This window comes from Chrysochloris asiatica, unplaced genomic scaffold (genome assembly GCF_000296735.1).
Source record: "Chrysochloris asiatica unplaced genomic scaffold, ChrAsi1.0 scaffold00184, whole genome shotgun sequence".
Taxonomy (NCBI): domain Eukaryota; kingdom Metazoa; phylum Chordata; class Mammalia; order Afrosoricida; family Chrysochloridae; genus Chrysochloris; species Chrysochloris asiatica.
Window position 1 is genome coordinate 2,968,725 of NW_006408702.1, and position 17,010 is coordinate 2,985,734.

The following is a 17,010-nucleotide window of genomic DNA, read 5'->3' on the forward strand; positions in this document are numbered from 1 at the left end:
ATGGTTACTGAGGGGCTTGAAGAGGGCAGGGAGTCATCACTCAGTGGATACTGAATTTTTGTTTAGGGTGATGAGTTTTGGAAACAGACGATAGTGGTGGTGTACAGCATTGAGTATGAATAATGCCACTGCGTTATACACTTAAAAATGGCTAGAATGGCCAACTGTTTGCTGTATATATTTTAACAAAATAAAAAAATTTAAATAGCATGAGGATAACTTAGCACATGGAGCCGATCAGCAACTTCACACCTAGCCTCTGAGATACAGGCAGAGAGGAGCAAGTTGGGGTTCCCACCCTCCAGCTGTTCCTGCATCTGTCCCCATCTCCTCGCCCAGCTTCCAAATGGCCCTCTCCTCTCGCCTTGCCAGGTTTCTCTGCAGAGAGCCCTTCACCTTCTAGGTGCCCGTGGGTCCAGTCAGGTGTTACCTCCCTCAGTAGCCAGTGTCCTGGATAAGATCACGGTTTCTGTGGCAAAAGGGGTCTCCATCTGGTGTGTCTGTGCCCCTCAAAGGGTGTTTCCATGGGATAAACACTGGACTGTGGATCACACGGTTGGCAGTTCCAGCCCGCCACCTGCTCTGTTGGAGAAAAATGAGGCTTTCTGCTCCCTCCAAAGACTTAAAGCCTCGGAAACACTATCCAGGTTTTTAACAGCAACAATGCCCCTCAACACCACCGGTAAACCCTGAACTTGTGGCTAGATGATTTGGCTTTTGTTGTACTCCTTGGAGACAAACGCTGTCACTGTTGGTCTATTCCACGCTAATTCAGACTAATTTTTTAAGTTGCATTCACACCTAAGAAACCAGTTGCCTCAAGTGGCTTCTAACTCACTGCGATCCCACATGTGTCAGAAGACCTGCCTTCCACAGGATTCTCAGTGATAGGTTTTTCTCCCAAGGCATCTCTGTGCGGACTAGAACCTCCTACCTTGTGGTTAGCAGCTGAACTGTTTGCATCACCCATGAGCTCCAGACTTACATCTTAGTGTGACAGAAACAACAGCCAATTTGGAATAACCCAGCTCTGCTCTTCTTGCTGAAGGAGTCCCGTGGATTACAAACTGGGCTGCTAACTACAAAGACAGCAGTTCAATCTACCAGCTGTTCCACGGGAGAAAGATGATGCTTTCTGCTCCCATAAAGATTTACAGCCTTGGAAATCCATAATGACATGGTCGTTATGAGTCAGAACCGACTTGGTGGCACACAGCCAACAACCCCCAACAAGTGCTCTTCTTCATGAGTGTCTGATTCTAGTCTTGGTGTCCACATCTGTAGGACAAGAGGATTCGAGGGGAGCATTTCCAAGGCTCCTTTTAGCTTTGGCATTTTGGGTCCATCAGAGTGACATCTCAGCCAAGCCTACCATCCAATCAGTGACACTTCTAGTTATGAGAGGCCCCATCCGATCCACTTGGAAGCCTGGGCATTACTATTTGGCTTTTGTCTTTCCAGATACGTTATTCCTTCAATTAATACTTGGAGGTTCCCTTAGATTTCACTGGAAAGCCACACATACAGGCCCACCTTTTCCACTGGACTGTGGGCATCTTCCTATTAGAACTTCAGAATGTTACTGGCGAGGGGTACCTCCAAATCCCGGTCTGACTAGTGGGACCAGCTTGCTGGATTCCTAGGAACAGGTGGCTAGGACAGGTGATTCAGGACTCAGGGGCTCTTGGGGCAGAGGCTGGCAGCAGCAGTGGCCACCCTGCCACCAGCCAGTTGTGTGACTTGGCGTGAATCACCTGAGCTTCCCAGGCTCTCTTCCACACCTGTAAGTGGAGCAGATGGGATCGAGGATTCAAGAGAATAACTTTTCCAGAACTGATATGAACATTTGGCCAAGTTCACACTTTACTCTTGTCTGTTTTTTCCTGAAGGTTGGAAAGCTAGTTAAAGAAGCCGCCTCCCGGAGCAACCTGAAGAGAGTGACGCTGGAGCTTGGGGGCAAAAACCCTTGTATCGTGTGTGCCGATGCTGACCGTGAGTCCTCCATTCTGAGCTCGGCTGGAGCTTTTGGGGGTCCATAAATCTCACCTTTCCCCTGCTTGTGTTTCTCAGTTGCTCAAATTGGGACCCAATTGGGAGACACATACATTAGGGATATTTTTCCAACTAGGATCATCCTATCTATACAACCCAGCCATAAATAGGCAGATGGAGATTCTAAAAACCCACCAGTTTAGTTGACCTTGTGACCCATGAGGATCAGGCCTGGTTTCTTCTCCCGTGCCCTTGGGAGGGGCGGGAGGGGTGGGAGCATGTGCTTCCAGATGATAAGCATGAATTACTCTCTTCTCCAAATCAGTAAGCTGTATAGTACAGTTTTTATGTATTCCAAAGAGCAGAGACATGTCTTCCTTCTTTGCTTCCAAAACCAGTTAGTGTAATAAGAATCAACACCAATTCATGGTGACCCCCCACGTGTCAGAGTAGAACTGTGTGCCACGGGGGTTTAAATGACTGATTTTTGGAAGCAGATTGCTAGGCCACCTCTGAATGGACTTGAACCACCAACTGAGAGTGTTAGTCATTTGTACCACCGGGGGATTCTTCCTTTCTCTCGTGCCTGCCAAATCAAATACCCCCTGATCTTGAATACGGTCCTGTCCTGCCACCACCAATTCCCTGGAAAAGTTGCCCTGCTTTGCAACTTGAGGGCAGCTGGTGTCTCGTTAGAGCAGGATGACACGGTATTAAAGTATATGCTATGTCCAGAAGAGGGACAGTGGAGCCACACTGAGCCACACATTGCCCTGTTAATAGGGTCAGCTCTGCAGAGGTGTGCGCTCCACAGTACTTTTTGCCCGAAGAATAGCCTCTCCCACCTGTCTACTGGTGCCAGAAATTCCTTTCATGGAGAACAAAGCCTTTCACTCCACACTTAGATAAGGTTGGAATTGCAACCATCCCTGAGAAAAAAAATGACCTGGCACAAATTCTCACTAAGGTGTGAATGACTGCTATCAATTCCTCATCTTGAAGATGATGGTTTCCTGTGAGAGTGGCCTGGGAGAGGAAACCAGCTGGGGAGAAGTCAGGCAGTAGACCCGAAAGGAATGCTGGGCCTGCCCATTTCTTGCCTGCGTCCGTGCTCCCTTGTGGAAGCGTCATTAGTGTTGCTGTGGTTTCTGGAGCCACCGGGTGTCCCCACTGTGACTCCCATTGAGTGTCAGGAGTCAGGTCCCTTGCTTGGTGTTCTTGTGCGGCCATCTCTGGGTGCCACATCTGCCTTTCCAAACTGCAGCTTCTGTTTGGGATGGGTTTTTCCAGCAGGGGCCATAAACACTCCGGAGCCAAACTCCTTCTCATGGGGCAGTGCCCGTGCATGGAATTAAATCCTGACCTAAGCGGCATTCCAGGCATGACACCAACATCAATGCCACCATTCCCTGGCACTGTGGCCGTCACCCCTGCTCCCAGCAGTGCGTAGGAAATGAGTCCGTTCTCTCAGAAGAAAGGCAATTTAAGTTGACATTGGACTGCAGAGGTTGGGGAGGAGGCAAAGAAGGGGCTGAAGCTTCCCATGATGGTCTCTGCTGCCACAGCCTCTTGTACACAGGCCTTGCCGTGAGGGGCTCTTACCTTTGCCCCTTGCAAACGGAAGGTTCATTTCTCAAGCAGGCAATGGGGGAGGGGTGAAGAGTGAAGGAGGGCTGACAAACTGGCCTCTTGGGAATGACGTGGCATCCCCATTCTTACCTATTTAAGCCTATCCTCACAGAGCTTCCGTAAATAAGCACCCTTCTATCTTGGTTTTGGCAACTGCTTTTAATTAAACAGCTGCTTTACAATTCATGTGCAACTCTGCTCAGCTCTAATAATGCTTTTATTTTTTTCTAACCCTTCTAAGTCAAATATGGTGTTATGCTGTTTAATAAGACCTCTTTTTCACTCAAGATGGAAGAATTTTGTCTCCTTTAGAAGTTCTGTGCGATTGAATTCAGTATTTGCCAAGTTTATCCTGTAGGACATTTTGTTATTAGCTGGCCCCAACTCATGGTGACTCCACGTACAGTGGAATTGGACTCTTGTGATCCAGAGGAATTTCATTGGCTACTTTTTGGATGTAGATCACCAGACCTTTCTTCCTCATCCATCTTCCTTTGGAATTTCCACTAAAGCCTATTCAGCATCATAGTGACAGATGGCTGGAAGTTAGGCATGTGATCCACCGGCCAGGACTGAAACCTGGCTCTTCCACATGGAAGGCTAGAAATTTACCATGCACCCACCAGTGTATTCATCTTCCAGAAAAGGGACTAGGGAGCTCCATGGGCAGGTGACAATGGAAAAGGAAGTCTGTGTGCAAAGACACTGATGAGGTCTGCGGTCACGGATTTCACCCCTAACTTGGTTGACCTGAATTTTTTTTCCCCATCTTCTCTGTTGGGAGAATGCGGAGAACAAAGTTACTTTCTGCAGTCAGCCGTTTGGGGGCCAGCTGTCTTCTGTGGGTGGGCAGTTAGAGTCTTGCTCTAATGACTCTTCCTCTTCCTCACACCTGCAGTGGACTTGGCTGTGGAGTGTGCCCATCAGGGTGTGTTCTTTAACCAAGGCCAGTGCTGCACAGCTGCCTCCAGGGTCTTCGTGGAGGAACAGATCTATGCCGAATTTGTCCAGCGCAGCGTGGAGTATACCAAGAAGCGGCCTGTCGGAGACCCCTTTGATGCCAAGACTGAGCAGGGGCCCCAGGTAACCAACTGACGGGTCTGGCCTCAAGGTGCCTGGCTGGGGCGCTCAGCAGGGCAACTCCTCCATCGCCCCTGTAGCCTTGGTGCCCTGTGATTTCAAGGCACCTGGAGGGAATGAGCTCTGGTTCACCCTGACACTGGGGCTTGGCTGAGATGCTGATGGAGGGGCAGCCACCTGACTCTCTGCATTAATGAAGTGGGACTGGGGGCACAAGGGGCTCAGCCCTCTAGAGCAGGTGTACAACACGCAGGTCCTTGGGAAGAGGGCCCCTTTAGTACATAGAGCCATCTGCCTTCACCTCCCTGCTCTCAGAGATCCCCCAAAGATAGAACCTTAGGCAGAGCCTCACTTATCTAATGGCCTTGAAGAAGGGTGGTCTAAACACTCCTAAACCAGGAAGAGAGGCCCTGAGCTGTGGCCCACCAGCCCCACAGGGCTGAAAAGTCACAGGGTGCCAGTAGGGTCTCCACTTGAAGGCCCCGGGCCCCATTTTAGGAGAAGGTGACTGAAATCAAAGGGCCAGGGATGCATATCCGAGCAGTAAGAGCATGTCTCTGGAGACCTGGTTTGGGGAACCGAGGCCAGTATGACAATGACCCTAGCCAACATAATCACTTCTTTAACAGAGCACAACCTGTATCACTGTCGTACTAGCCAGGCAGTGAGAGGGATAAAGATTTCAAAGAGGGCAGCTTAACCATCTCACACATTATTCAAATGGAGCATGACAGCTTTCCACTTTGCTTTTAGCCAAAGTTCAGCACAACCATGGAGTCCCAGCTCACATGTCCGTGAGGCCTCAAGGAGAGCTTGCCTCTAGCCCACTAGCTTCTGTTTGTATGCCAAGCTTTGGCTCTGGGTGCAGAGTTATTCTGACTTTGCAGAAGCCCCCCAGATCTTCCGAAGCCTCAGTTTCCTCACTTAGAAGTTATGAATAATATGTGACTATTATGAGAATTTCATGGCCCTTGGTAGACACTCAATAGAGGGTGGTTTTCATGTTTAAGGGGGGAACAGATGAATGAGTGAGGCCCCTGATCTAGGCAATAATGAATGACTGTCCCTACCTGCCTGGTGGAGACTCTGGGGCTGGTGGAGAGCGGAAGAGAATTGCATTTCTGGTGTTAATGCCTCCATGCCCTGTGTCTGATGCCACATGGCACATCCCCAGCCTCCGTGCCCTGTGTCTGATGCCACATGGCACACCTTCATTATGACCAACATTCCTCATCCCCATCACTGCCTGCCCCACCTCTGCTCCAAACCCAGTGGCCATGTGACACAGGGGTCTTCAAGTCAGTGGCCACGGTTGAATTTCAGATTCAAGTCCAAACAGGACCACAAGTCATTATCAAACCCACTTGTGATTTCAAGGCTAATCTCAAATCGACGGGAAATCTGTGAGCTGATCTCTCTGCTAAGGAAATCCTCTTCTTTCATCATTATTGGGCAAGTCTCTTTCCAAAACTCCAGTCTTCCATTCTGAAGCCAGATACACAAATCTCTTCCCAACGAGCAAAGCCAAGCAGGAGGGGTGTTGATTTCATCAGTGCTTTTGATCCTGCTGCTGAAAGTCCTTGTGAAAGCTCACTTAAGCCGTCTAACCTCAGAATATTATTTTAAGACACTGTTGGGTTTCTTTCCCTCCAAAGTGCTTTTTCATCTATGGTAATAAGATTTTGTTCTGGAGCATTTACATCTGTCTAAATAGCCCTGTCTGTCTCATGCCTGTGAAACAGCTCACTGACCTAGATCCGAGCCCACTGGAGCCAAGATACTCTCTGGAACACTCCAAAAGTGTTCAGGTTTATTTGGCAACTGAGCAACAAGGCACGCAAATATTATGCAAACCACCTGGCCAGTGCAGAGTCTGGCGTCCACCCTGTCCGGCCAAGAGCACAGTCTTAGGGCCCCGTCCCTAGGGGGCCATATTTCTCGGTTTCTGGGGCTGTGCCCTGCCTTGTCATCTCGTGTCCTGGCAGCTTCCTCTTCCTGCACAGAAGGTATCAGCGGAAACATAATGGAGGAGTCCGAGATTTAAACAATATGTTCATACAGACTCCCCAGGGAGACCTTACTTAGGATGTGTAGAGTTTCCACCAGGGGCCTAACAGTGCCGGAAGAACATATGGACACTGTGACCCGGTTGTACAGGGGACATGTGGTCAGCAGTCACCCGGGACACATCACCTCTAGTTTGATGAAGGCCTTCAGGGAGGTGGAGGAGGCTCAGCAACACCTGGAACTTTTAATCCAAGACTAGGTTTATCCAGGAAGAAGGGAAGAGAGATTTGGGCTATTACTGGCTCTATGGCAGTTGTTTCATTTTATTTAAATTTATTCTTTTGAGTGGAAGCACACTCATTTGGATCAAAAAAAAAAAAAAAAGACCAAGATGTGTAACATGAAATACAGTAAAAAGGTTCCCTCTAAACGCCCATCCCATACACTGGTTCTTATTGGCCTCCCTGGAGAGAGAGCTCTCGTTCTGAAGTGTCTTAGGTACCCTTCTAGAGCTTCTTTATGCATATGCAGGAAATACGAACATGCACTCTTATTTATGCCGTTGTTGCTAGGCAGACGATACTTCGATATCTAGACAGTTCTTGCACCTTTGTTTTGCCCCTTAATGAGAAACTGGGAGAGCTTGCATTCTAGTCCCTGGGGATCTCCCTCATTCCTTTTCCCGTGGCCATAGGTGTCCACGTATGAATTTATTTTAGCAATCACCTTCTGAAGAGGTGTAGGTGTGTGCTATCACACACTCCGTGCCACAGCAAATACATCAGGTCACTAAGTGGGACTGCCAAATGGGAACACAGTTGTGATTTCATAAACAATGACAAATCGTCTTCCTCCAGTGATGAGCCAATGTCTTCTTCCAGCAGCGTCTTAGTTTGTCTGTTTCTATAGCCTTTCCAACAGAGTATGTTGTCAGCTTCTGAATTTTTGCCCATCTGATAGTTAAAAGTGATAGTTCGTTTAGTTTTAATACACGTGTATCACTTTTAATGAGTAAGATGGAACATCTGATCATATGTTGAAAAGCCTTTTACATTTCCTTTTCTATCAACCATGCATTTCCTTTGCATAGATTGTTGGTAATTTATCTTGTCAACTCTAGACATCTAGGTATGTCATAGAGAGATTAGTGGTTGTCGCTGATGTGCCGTGGAGTCAGTTCTGACTCACAGCGACCCTGTATAGGGCTTCTGAGGCTGTAAATCTTTACGGGCGCAGAAAGCCTCATCTTTCTCCACCCGAATGAACGCCTGGTAGTTTCAAACTGGTGAGCCTGAGGTTAGCAGCCTGATTCATAACAACTATGCTACCAGAGCTCCTTAGTAGAGAGACTAGCTCTGTCTTCCCCCCACCTCCCACCCCCCAAGCATGTTGTGTTGTCCTTTGGTCTTGCTTATGATGTTTTTGATATTTGTTATTGTTTTTCATAACCAAATGTTTCAACCTTTCCTTCTTTGCCTTCTGGCTTTTGAGTCATGAAAAGGCCACCATCATTCCAAGTTTGCAGAAACTTTGTCTCTTGAGAGAGAACTTGAACACATCGTGGTTTCATTTTTCACAGTTAGATCTTGGCTGTATCTGGAATTTATCTTGGTGTAAAGTGTGGCCTGGCGATCCAGCCCAGCATCTTAAAACTGGAACCACATTCTTTGAGGTGACGGGACGAGTCTCCTGTCAGCTCCTCACAGCAGACAATCATCCAAATGCACCACTGGGTTTTGCTTGTGTGTGTGTGTGTGTGTGTGTGTGTGTTTCTTTAAAATTCTTTAAGTAAAACCAGTTTTTCTGTCTAAAGTCTCAGCTACAATAAACTTACGTACGCAGCTCTGTCTCTCCCAGACAAAGAGAAGGGAAGGGGACTGTTAACAGGGTCACGGCAAACACTAGGTCTCCTGCAGAATTTAGGAAGAAGGGTCAGTGTGGGGAGGATGTGTTGGGGGTGGGGGGGGATGTCAGAAGAGCATTTCTCCCTTTGAACAGTCCCCTAAAGGGGTGTCCTTTCAACAGCTCTTTAGGTACCATGCCCACGATCGAGGTATTGGCTGATGATACAACCAGAGAGATCATTGGATAAGAAGGTGGATAGAGCCTTTCTGATGAATTTGCTTCCCAGTAACCAAGGAGCACCCCTCAGACCATTCCACTCTGTTTTCAGGAGGTGCTGAATTCAGGGACCACTTCCGGTCCCTACCATGAGCAGACAATTCCGCTGACTGTTTACCCTCATTCATGGTGCCACGTGAAAGACGACATGCAGGACTCCCAAGTACATTCGAATTTCAGATCCACAAAACATTTTTAGTACAAGTGTGTCCCAAATATTGCTCGGGACATACTTATACTAAAAAGTTTTTTGTTGTTTATCCAAAATTCAAATTTAAAGCAATTGCATTCATTTTTATTGACTAAATCTGGCACCTGAGTTAGAGGCAAAGAGTCAGAGAATGTGATCAATTTAGATTTTGTTTTAGCCTTGGACAGATTTCACAGCGAGAAAGGGGGTCAGATGTATGAATAACTGCAAACCTTGAGAAGCGGAGAAGAGCAAAACTCTCCCAACTGCCCCTTAATCCAGAGAAATCTGGGTTTGTGCACCAGAGGGGATAATTGCAGACGGAATGTTTGCTGCATGGCATAGGACTTGCCAAGAACATCTGACAATTTTGAAGGCCTTTGAAAATATAAAATGGCTGCCCCAGCCCTGAAGGAAGCCCCAGTTGTACTTCCTGTATGTGTTTTACAGATTGACCAAAAGCAGTTTGATAAAATCCTCGATCTGATTGAGAGTGGGAAGAAAGAAGGTGCCAAATTGGAATGTGGGGGCTCAGCCATGGAAGACAGGGGGCTTTTCATCAAACCCACTGTGTTCTCAGAAGTAACGGACAACATGCGGATTGCCAAAGAGGAGGTACATGGGGCTTCAGCCAAAGCTGCTGACTGTGTGGACAGTGAGTGGGCTGGGTAGGAGCTGGACCTACCAAACAGGAGTTCTTCTCAAGGGCTTAGGGGGTCCCAGAACTCTTCACAAGGGGGAGGATTTTCCTTTCATTTGTGGCTTAGGAAAGCCATCTTGCCCCCTGCCCCTGAGAACTGTATGGCAGGTATAGAGTCTGTTGGGGACCACCCCCTATCCCCACCCATGCTTCCACCCATGGTTCATGGTCTCTGGGGAGCAACAATCCCTCTCGTGTGTTCTGAACACATCCCTGAGACAGTCATGTAGCCTAGAGGGGAGGGCTGTGGCCACCTGTGAATTCTGTCACGAATCAAGATTTCGATTCAGGGCCCAAAGCTAAAGCATTCACTTAAAAAATGTGTTCAGGGTAGACTTCTCGTTGAAGTTTTTCATCACAAACCAATTGAAACCATTGCCATCAATGCTGACGCATGGCACGCCCATGTGTTGTCAGACTTGAACTATGCTCAGTGGCTGAGTTTTCAGAAGTCGATTTCCAGGGCACCTCTTGGTGGACATGAACCTCTAACCTTCTGATTAGCACCTTCCAGGGACTCCTTTCCATAACAGCCACCCTTAGGATAACGGAAACTAAAGAGACACCCATTAGAGTGTGCATCTGACTTTGTCTTTAACTCCGGCATGAAGCTTCAATCCAGTGGTTCCCGCACAGCATTTAGGGAGTGGGTAGCCTTTGGAGATTTGTAACAGTGAATCGCTGCCAAGGGCTGCCTGGTGCGGAACGTACGGATTACTAACTGTATGTACCATGATGGCATGAAGCTCAGCTCCTTCAATAACCCTGTGGCACAGAGATCCTAAGGAAGCCAGGAGAACAATGTCGCTAGACTGGACACAGGGACTAGAGAAGTGCCCGGTGTTGAATCAATTACAAGCTTCCTTCAAAATTGCCTTTAAATGTTTAGCGGCTAGCTTTCTCCTTTCCTTTTCTTTGTGTGGGGAAGGCTGGAATGAACAGTCTCATCCCTCCCTTGGGAGTTACTATAGAACATTTTAGTCTGTCTTCACTGGTTAAAAACAAACAAACATAACAAAAAAACAACATAAAGAGGTTCAGGCACTGAGTCTCATAGCTGTATCTGTGCCCCCAAACCCACTTCTGTCCTGTGAATTCTGACTCATAGTGACCCTATGTTTTTGTGAAGTACCATCAAGTTGGTTCCAACCCGTAGTGACCTTGTATAAGGTTCCTCAGGCTGTAATCTTTGCGGAAGCAGGAAGTCTCATCTTTCTCCTGAAGAGCAGCTCTGGTGAGCTCAGAACACCAACCTTGTGGCTCACAGTCCAATGCTTTTCCTACAGAGCCACCATGCTCTCAGCGACCCTATATTGTTGTTGTTAAGTGCTGTGGAATCAGTCCCTACTCCTAGCAGCCCTGTATAGGGTTGCCAAGGAACGACTGGTGGGTTTGAACCACTGACCTTGTGGTCTGGTACTTTATGTCACAACGTCACAGCAGGACGCCACACCAGTACAGTGACCCTGTAGGACAGGGTCAAACTGTTCTATAGGGTTTCTGAAACCGTAAATCTTTATGGAAGCAGACTGCTTCATCTTTCTCCTATAGATCAGTTAGTGGGTTCGAACTGATGACTTTTCAGTTAGAAGCCCAGCGCTTGGCCCACGGTGCTATTAGAGCTTCCCAATCAACCAGAATCCATCCTGTTGCCATCAAGTTGATTCTAACTCATGGTGATCCCACGTGTTACAGAGTCGCCTTGGTTGTAGTCTTTACAGAAACAGATCATCCAGCCTTTCTTCTGCAACACCTCTGGGTGGGTTCGAACCACCAACTTTTGGTTAGTAGACAAGCGCAAAGTATGTGCGTCATCCAGGGAGTCTTGTCAATCTGCTCCCCCCATGGCACATCGTGATGTGTGGATTACTCCAATACCCTTGGGCCTGTGCCAGTGAGAGACTTTATACTTTACATAGCTTTCGTTCCGTTTGATTTTTGTTTTACTTTACTCATTTTCTTCAGATTTCAACAGTCGTAAAACCAAAAAGGACTCCTGGTGTGGCACTGTAGGATCAGCATTGGGCTGTGAACCACAAGGTCATCAGTTCAAACCCACCAGCCGCTCCTGGGAAACCCTATACAGGGCCGCTACGAGCAGGACACGACGCGATGTCACTTAGCAACAACCGTTACAAAGACCTTTACCAGTTCTTTGTCCTTTAAACATAGTTTTTTTAATGCATGTATGTGCTTAAGTGTTTGAAAGGGTCAAAACTAAGGAAACACTTGCTGAGAACACAGATTTCCTGTTGGAACATGCCTCTTTCTGCTCTTCTCGTCATTAATCACAGATTTTTGGACCAGTGCAGCCAATATTGAAGTTCAAAAACATTGAAGAAGTGATAAAAAGAGCAAATAGCACAGACTACGGCCTCACGGCAGCTGTATTCACAAAGAACCTTGATAAGGCCCTGAAGCTGGCAGCTGCATTAGAATCTGGCACGGTCTGGTGAGTTGATTTGTGTGTGTATCAGCTTTCCCCAGTTCCTTGCTTGCTAGCTTCATGACTCTTTACATTAACAGACAGCTTCTAATCACATGCTGTGGGCCGTGGATGGTTCTAAGTGTATTCCTCAATCTTCACGGCTACCTGCTGAGGTAGCCTCATGTAACACACAAGAAGTGGAGATACCGAGAGATCAGTGACTTGTCCAGGGTCACACAGCTACTGTGTGGCTGACGGAGCAGACGCCCAGTCCTCTGACCCCAGCCTTCTTGTTCTTGAGTGCCATTCTGGACTGCCCTGGAAACTCACTCCGCTCTGGCTTTAGTTTGGGTTCTGACTGTAAAAGCAATGCATGCTCATCTACAAAGTATGGATGACCATCACAGCCTTGCCAGTATTCTGCAGACTACCTATTATTACCTCCGTTTTCAAGACGAATGGATTAGGGCTCCAGGGGATCTTTGAGGTCAGGTTTCCAAAGCTAATTCTGATTCTCCTATGCCATGAAGTTTCTCTGCCCTTTACATTCCATTCCCATCCCAATGAAAAACTCTATACTTACATCTATTCAAACATTCGTTTCTGATGGGAAGAATCAGAAGGCAGAAGTTGAAAGCACAGATTTTGAATGACTGAAACTTTTCCAAAAGGTAATTCATCAGGCAGTGCTCTTCATCAAGTGCCTTCTAGCCGGTGTGCATAAATGTGGCACGGTCCAGTTGGGTCTCCTGGAAATTCTGAACATCTTTCATTCTTTTTCTAGGATCAACTGCTACAATGCCATCTATGCACAGGCACCTTTTGGTGGCTTTAAAATGTCGGGGAACGGCAGAGAATTGTAAGTGTTGTATCATGACTGCAAGTGGGGCACTAAGTCATCTACTAGATTTGCAAGGTGGTGACCCTGTGTCCGTCTGGATAAGCAGTGCTGGTGGGATAGTCCCTGTGGGGCTGGCCTGGAGCCTTGCCTTCTGTTCCCTCCCATTCTCCACTCTGGCCTTCTCCATCTTCCTCCCAACTTCCTTCAGGCCCCAGGATCCACCTGCAGCCTCAACACTCATGTCCTCTGGGTGAGGACACAGACAGAACTGAAAAAGTGCCCTTTTTGGAAGATGTCCAGTGTGATTACTCACAAGTCCTGACCCTCAGCAAGGAATACAGGCTGTCCCCAGGTCAGGCACCATACCTGTGTGGCCCAACTTTCCGATCCTAACTGAGGTCCTGGGAATGTGCCATGGGAGACTCCTTGGTGTTCCTCCAGAAGGCCTATTACACCAGCTCCGGCTGGACCTTTATGAACCCATCACTGTAGTCCCATCCCTGTCAGACCCCTTCATGTTGCCTTTCTATCCAGCCTGGTGGGGAAATGAGCTCTGCAGATTTAAGCTAACTGATGGGTCTTCTTGTATTGGGCCCCAGATGAAAACATGGGTACAATACAAGACTGGTCAGCCCACTCTAGGGGTGGATGTGCACGGTCTCCAGCAAGATGCCGTCTTCTTTCCCCCACGGACTTCTTGGTGGCTCCAGGCTGTATCCCTTTTTATAGACATACAATTCCTGATCAATCTTCCCATCTATGGCAGCTTCCCTAGGGCCTTTCCTGGGACTACACTGACTCTGACTCAGAGGTCTTCCTTTTATTGAAACAATTTACATTATGTATATACGAATGCACTGTCTCTTACTTGCTTGTACGTTCTCCAATGGGAACAGACTTACAAGTTTCCCCTTGGCTTAGCTTCTCTGTGGCTGGGCTTTGGTGGGGCCTTCGGGCAGCTTCACTTTTTTGTTTTTGATAACGATGCCAACACAGAACAGCCTGGGATTCATCCCTGAGCAAATGCTCTTGACCAGGGCCCTCTCCCCAGCTTGGTCCTTCTTTCTAGTCCATTCCGGACTCATAACAAAGCTACCCCGATAGTCTGGACATCTGAGTAGAGCATGCCCACTGGTGTCCTCCAGTCAACATCATTAAATTCTTGGGCATGAAGACCCTTTACAGGACCCCAGTGCTGTGTTTGTTCCTGTTCTGAGAGCTTTTACGTTGTTATCTGTTCACACCCACCTGCCCACTGGGGGCAGGAAAGCTTGGCTGGGGTTTCCTGGGTCCCCTCCAGAACCCTCCGATCACAACTGTGCTAACACCCACTAGAGCTTGCTGAGTGTGGATTGTGTGCCAGATCCTGCCTCACTGTCTGCACACGCTGACTCATATCATTCTTGCAATAGTTTGTGAGATGGGGACTTACCATGTTCAGATGAGGGCACTGGGCCCAGGGAGTCATGTGACTTGCCTTTGGGCACACAACTAATGCGAAATGAGCAGCATTCAACCCCAGAAACCTGGTGCTCAGACCTACCACTGTAGAGGTCACCTTTACAAGTCACCTGGAAGGTAGCCAGCCCGGGCATGTGGTCTCCTTTGACTCCTCTGGATGACTGCCTCCTTTGATCTGTTGATAGGGCATTGGGGCCACCCATACCACACACAGTTTCTCTTAGATGACAGACACAGCTTGTCCCGTCAAGGACAGAGTGTGTTGTCTCATAGTTCCCAAGACCAAATTCAAGGTGTTAGCAAGGGTAGACTCTTTCTGAAAGCTCTGGGGAAAGATTCTTTCTGTCTCTTCCAGCTTCTGGTGACGCCAGGCATTCTTTGGTTTGTAGATGCATTTTACATGGCGATTTCACTGTTTGTCTTCGTGTCTCTTCTCCTCTGTTATAAAACACCACTCCTGGTAGAGTCCTGGTGTGGTGCTGTAGGATAAAGCACTGGACCACAAGGTCGGTTTAAACTGCAAGGTCGAGTTCAAACCCACCACCACTCCTCAGAAACCCTATACAGCATTGCCATGAGTCGGAACTAAATCGATGGCCCTTAACAGCAACAGCACCTCCTATTGGATTAGAGCTCACCCTTCTCTAGTATGGATTCATATTAACTGATAACATCTTCTAAGACCCTAACCCAAACAGGAGTTCTGGTATGGCACTGTAGCATAAGCACCAGACTAGCCACAAGGTCAGCAGTTCAATCAACCGCTTTTCAGAAACCCTACACAGGGTTGGTATGAGTCAGAACCGACTTGACGGCACTTAACAACAACAACAACATCCAAACAAAGTGAAATTCACAGATAGCAGAGGTTAGGACTTCAACAGAACTTGTTTTGACAGACACAATTCAATTCATACCAGCACAGTAGTAGACGTACAATCTACCAGAAAAGACATTTGGGGCCCACCTGATTTCTAGTTTGATTATTTGCCATATTGGGAAGTGAGGTGGCTCCACAGGATAAGCACTGGACTGCAAACCACAAGGTCAGCGGTTTGAGTCCACCAGCTGCTCCATGGGAGAAAGATGAGGCTTTCTGCTCCCACAAAGATCTGAAACCTTGGAAACCCTAAGCAAGAACAATATGAGTCAAAACCGACCCAACAGCACGTAAGTCACAGTGTTTGTCTTAGCTGTCTTTCTTACCTGAGTCACCTTCCCCTGAGCGAGGCATTGGGGTGCTAACCAAAAGATTTGTGGTTCAAACCCACCAGCTGTTCTGTGGAACCAAATGAGGCTGCCTGCTCCCACAGATTTACAGTCACAAAACCTTGACGTCATGGTAGCGGTGGGCGCCTGGCACAAAGTAGTGTTTTAAATCTTCTCTGTGTAATCATTCCAGTTAACCACAATTGGGACTTTTTTGAATATCTTTTTTTTTTTAACCCTTGGCGTAGATTCTCCCAAGCACTTTTGATAAAGTATTAACAACAACAATAAAAGTTCATAAGAAGTCCAGAAACTGATTTTGTCAGTATCCATTTTAGTTGTCTCTAATTAATGTGTCTGTGCTGCCATGCGGTTCCCCTTTTGCATGTTGTAGTACTATGTGGTGCATTCCATGGTTTTCCCCTCCTCGGCTGCCCACCCACAGCTCCTCTGGGATCCATTCCTCTGCAGGTCTGGGGAGGAGGCCTGTGAGTTTCCCTTCGTCTCCTCCACTGCGCTTCTTAGTTCTTTGTTTTGCTCTGTGGTCAAAGTAAACATCACAGTAGCAAGATTTCCTGACAGTGGATATGTGGAAAAACAGGTCTCCCTTGCCCCTCAGTCCCATTTATTAGAGGTAGCTACTGTTCAGTCAAGAGCTTTGGTAATGTAGCGGTTACAAGTCGGACTGCTAACCTCAAAGTCAGCAGTTTGAAACTACCAGCCATTCTGCAGGAGAAAGATGAGGCTTTCTGCTCCCTTAAAGATTTCCAGCCTCAGAAACTCCGTGCAGGGTCGCTATGAGTCGGAACTGACTCCACGGCACCACCACCACTGTTTAGTCAGAATCCTGGTGTGGCTCTGTGGACTGCAAGGTTGGTTTGAACCACAAGGTCAGTGGTTCAAGCGCACCAGCTGCTCCTTGGAAACCCTATCAGAGTCGCTATGAGTTGGAACCAACTCAACGGCACATAGCAACAACAACAGCTGTTCATTCATTTTAGTCAGTCAGTCAGTCATTTGGCAAATATTTGTTGAGCACCTTTGATGTGCCAGGCTTAACTGAGCTCTGAGGGCATGACAGTGAGCAACAGGGACCCAATCTTGCCCTAGTACTGACATCAATGAGCTTCCCAGGAGAAAGGCTTGAGCATCCAGAGGCTGGTGGGATGCCGAGTGGGTCAAGTCAGAGCTGGAAGAGACAGAACTAGGGCAGTGACTATGGGATAGAAAGCATGAAGGATTGATGTCATTAATCTTTCAGAAATTATTTATTTCTTCCTAGATTTATCTATTGGTTGTTGTTAAGTGCCATCAAGCTGATTCCGACTCATAATGACCTTGCATAGTGTTTC

The 17,010-nt window shown here is 47.5% G+C and overlaps 1 protein-coding gene across 1 annotated transcript in view; it reads left to right on the plus strand.

Moving 5' to 3' along the window:
- LOC102832427 (aldehyde dehydrogenase family 1 member A3-like) overlaps window positions 1-17,010 on the plus strand; it is a 47,048-nt gene that overhangs the window by 27,053 nt on the left and 2,985 nt on the right. Inside the window, exons 8-12 of the mRNA XM_006872155.1 lie at window positions 1,890-1,992; window positions 4,520-4,704; window positions 9,470-9,634; window positions 12,014-12,171; window positions 12,932-13,006. Of these exons, the coding sequence (XP_006872217.1) occupies window positions 1,890-1,992; window positions 4,520-4,704; window positions 9,470-9,634; window positions 12,014-12,171; window positions 12,932-13,006 (686 nt within the window). The remainder of the gene's footprint in view (window positions 1-1,889; window positions 1,993-4,519; window positions 4,705-9,469; window positions 9,635-12,013; window positions 12,172-12,931; window positions 13,007-17,010) is intronic.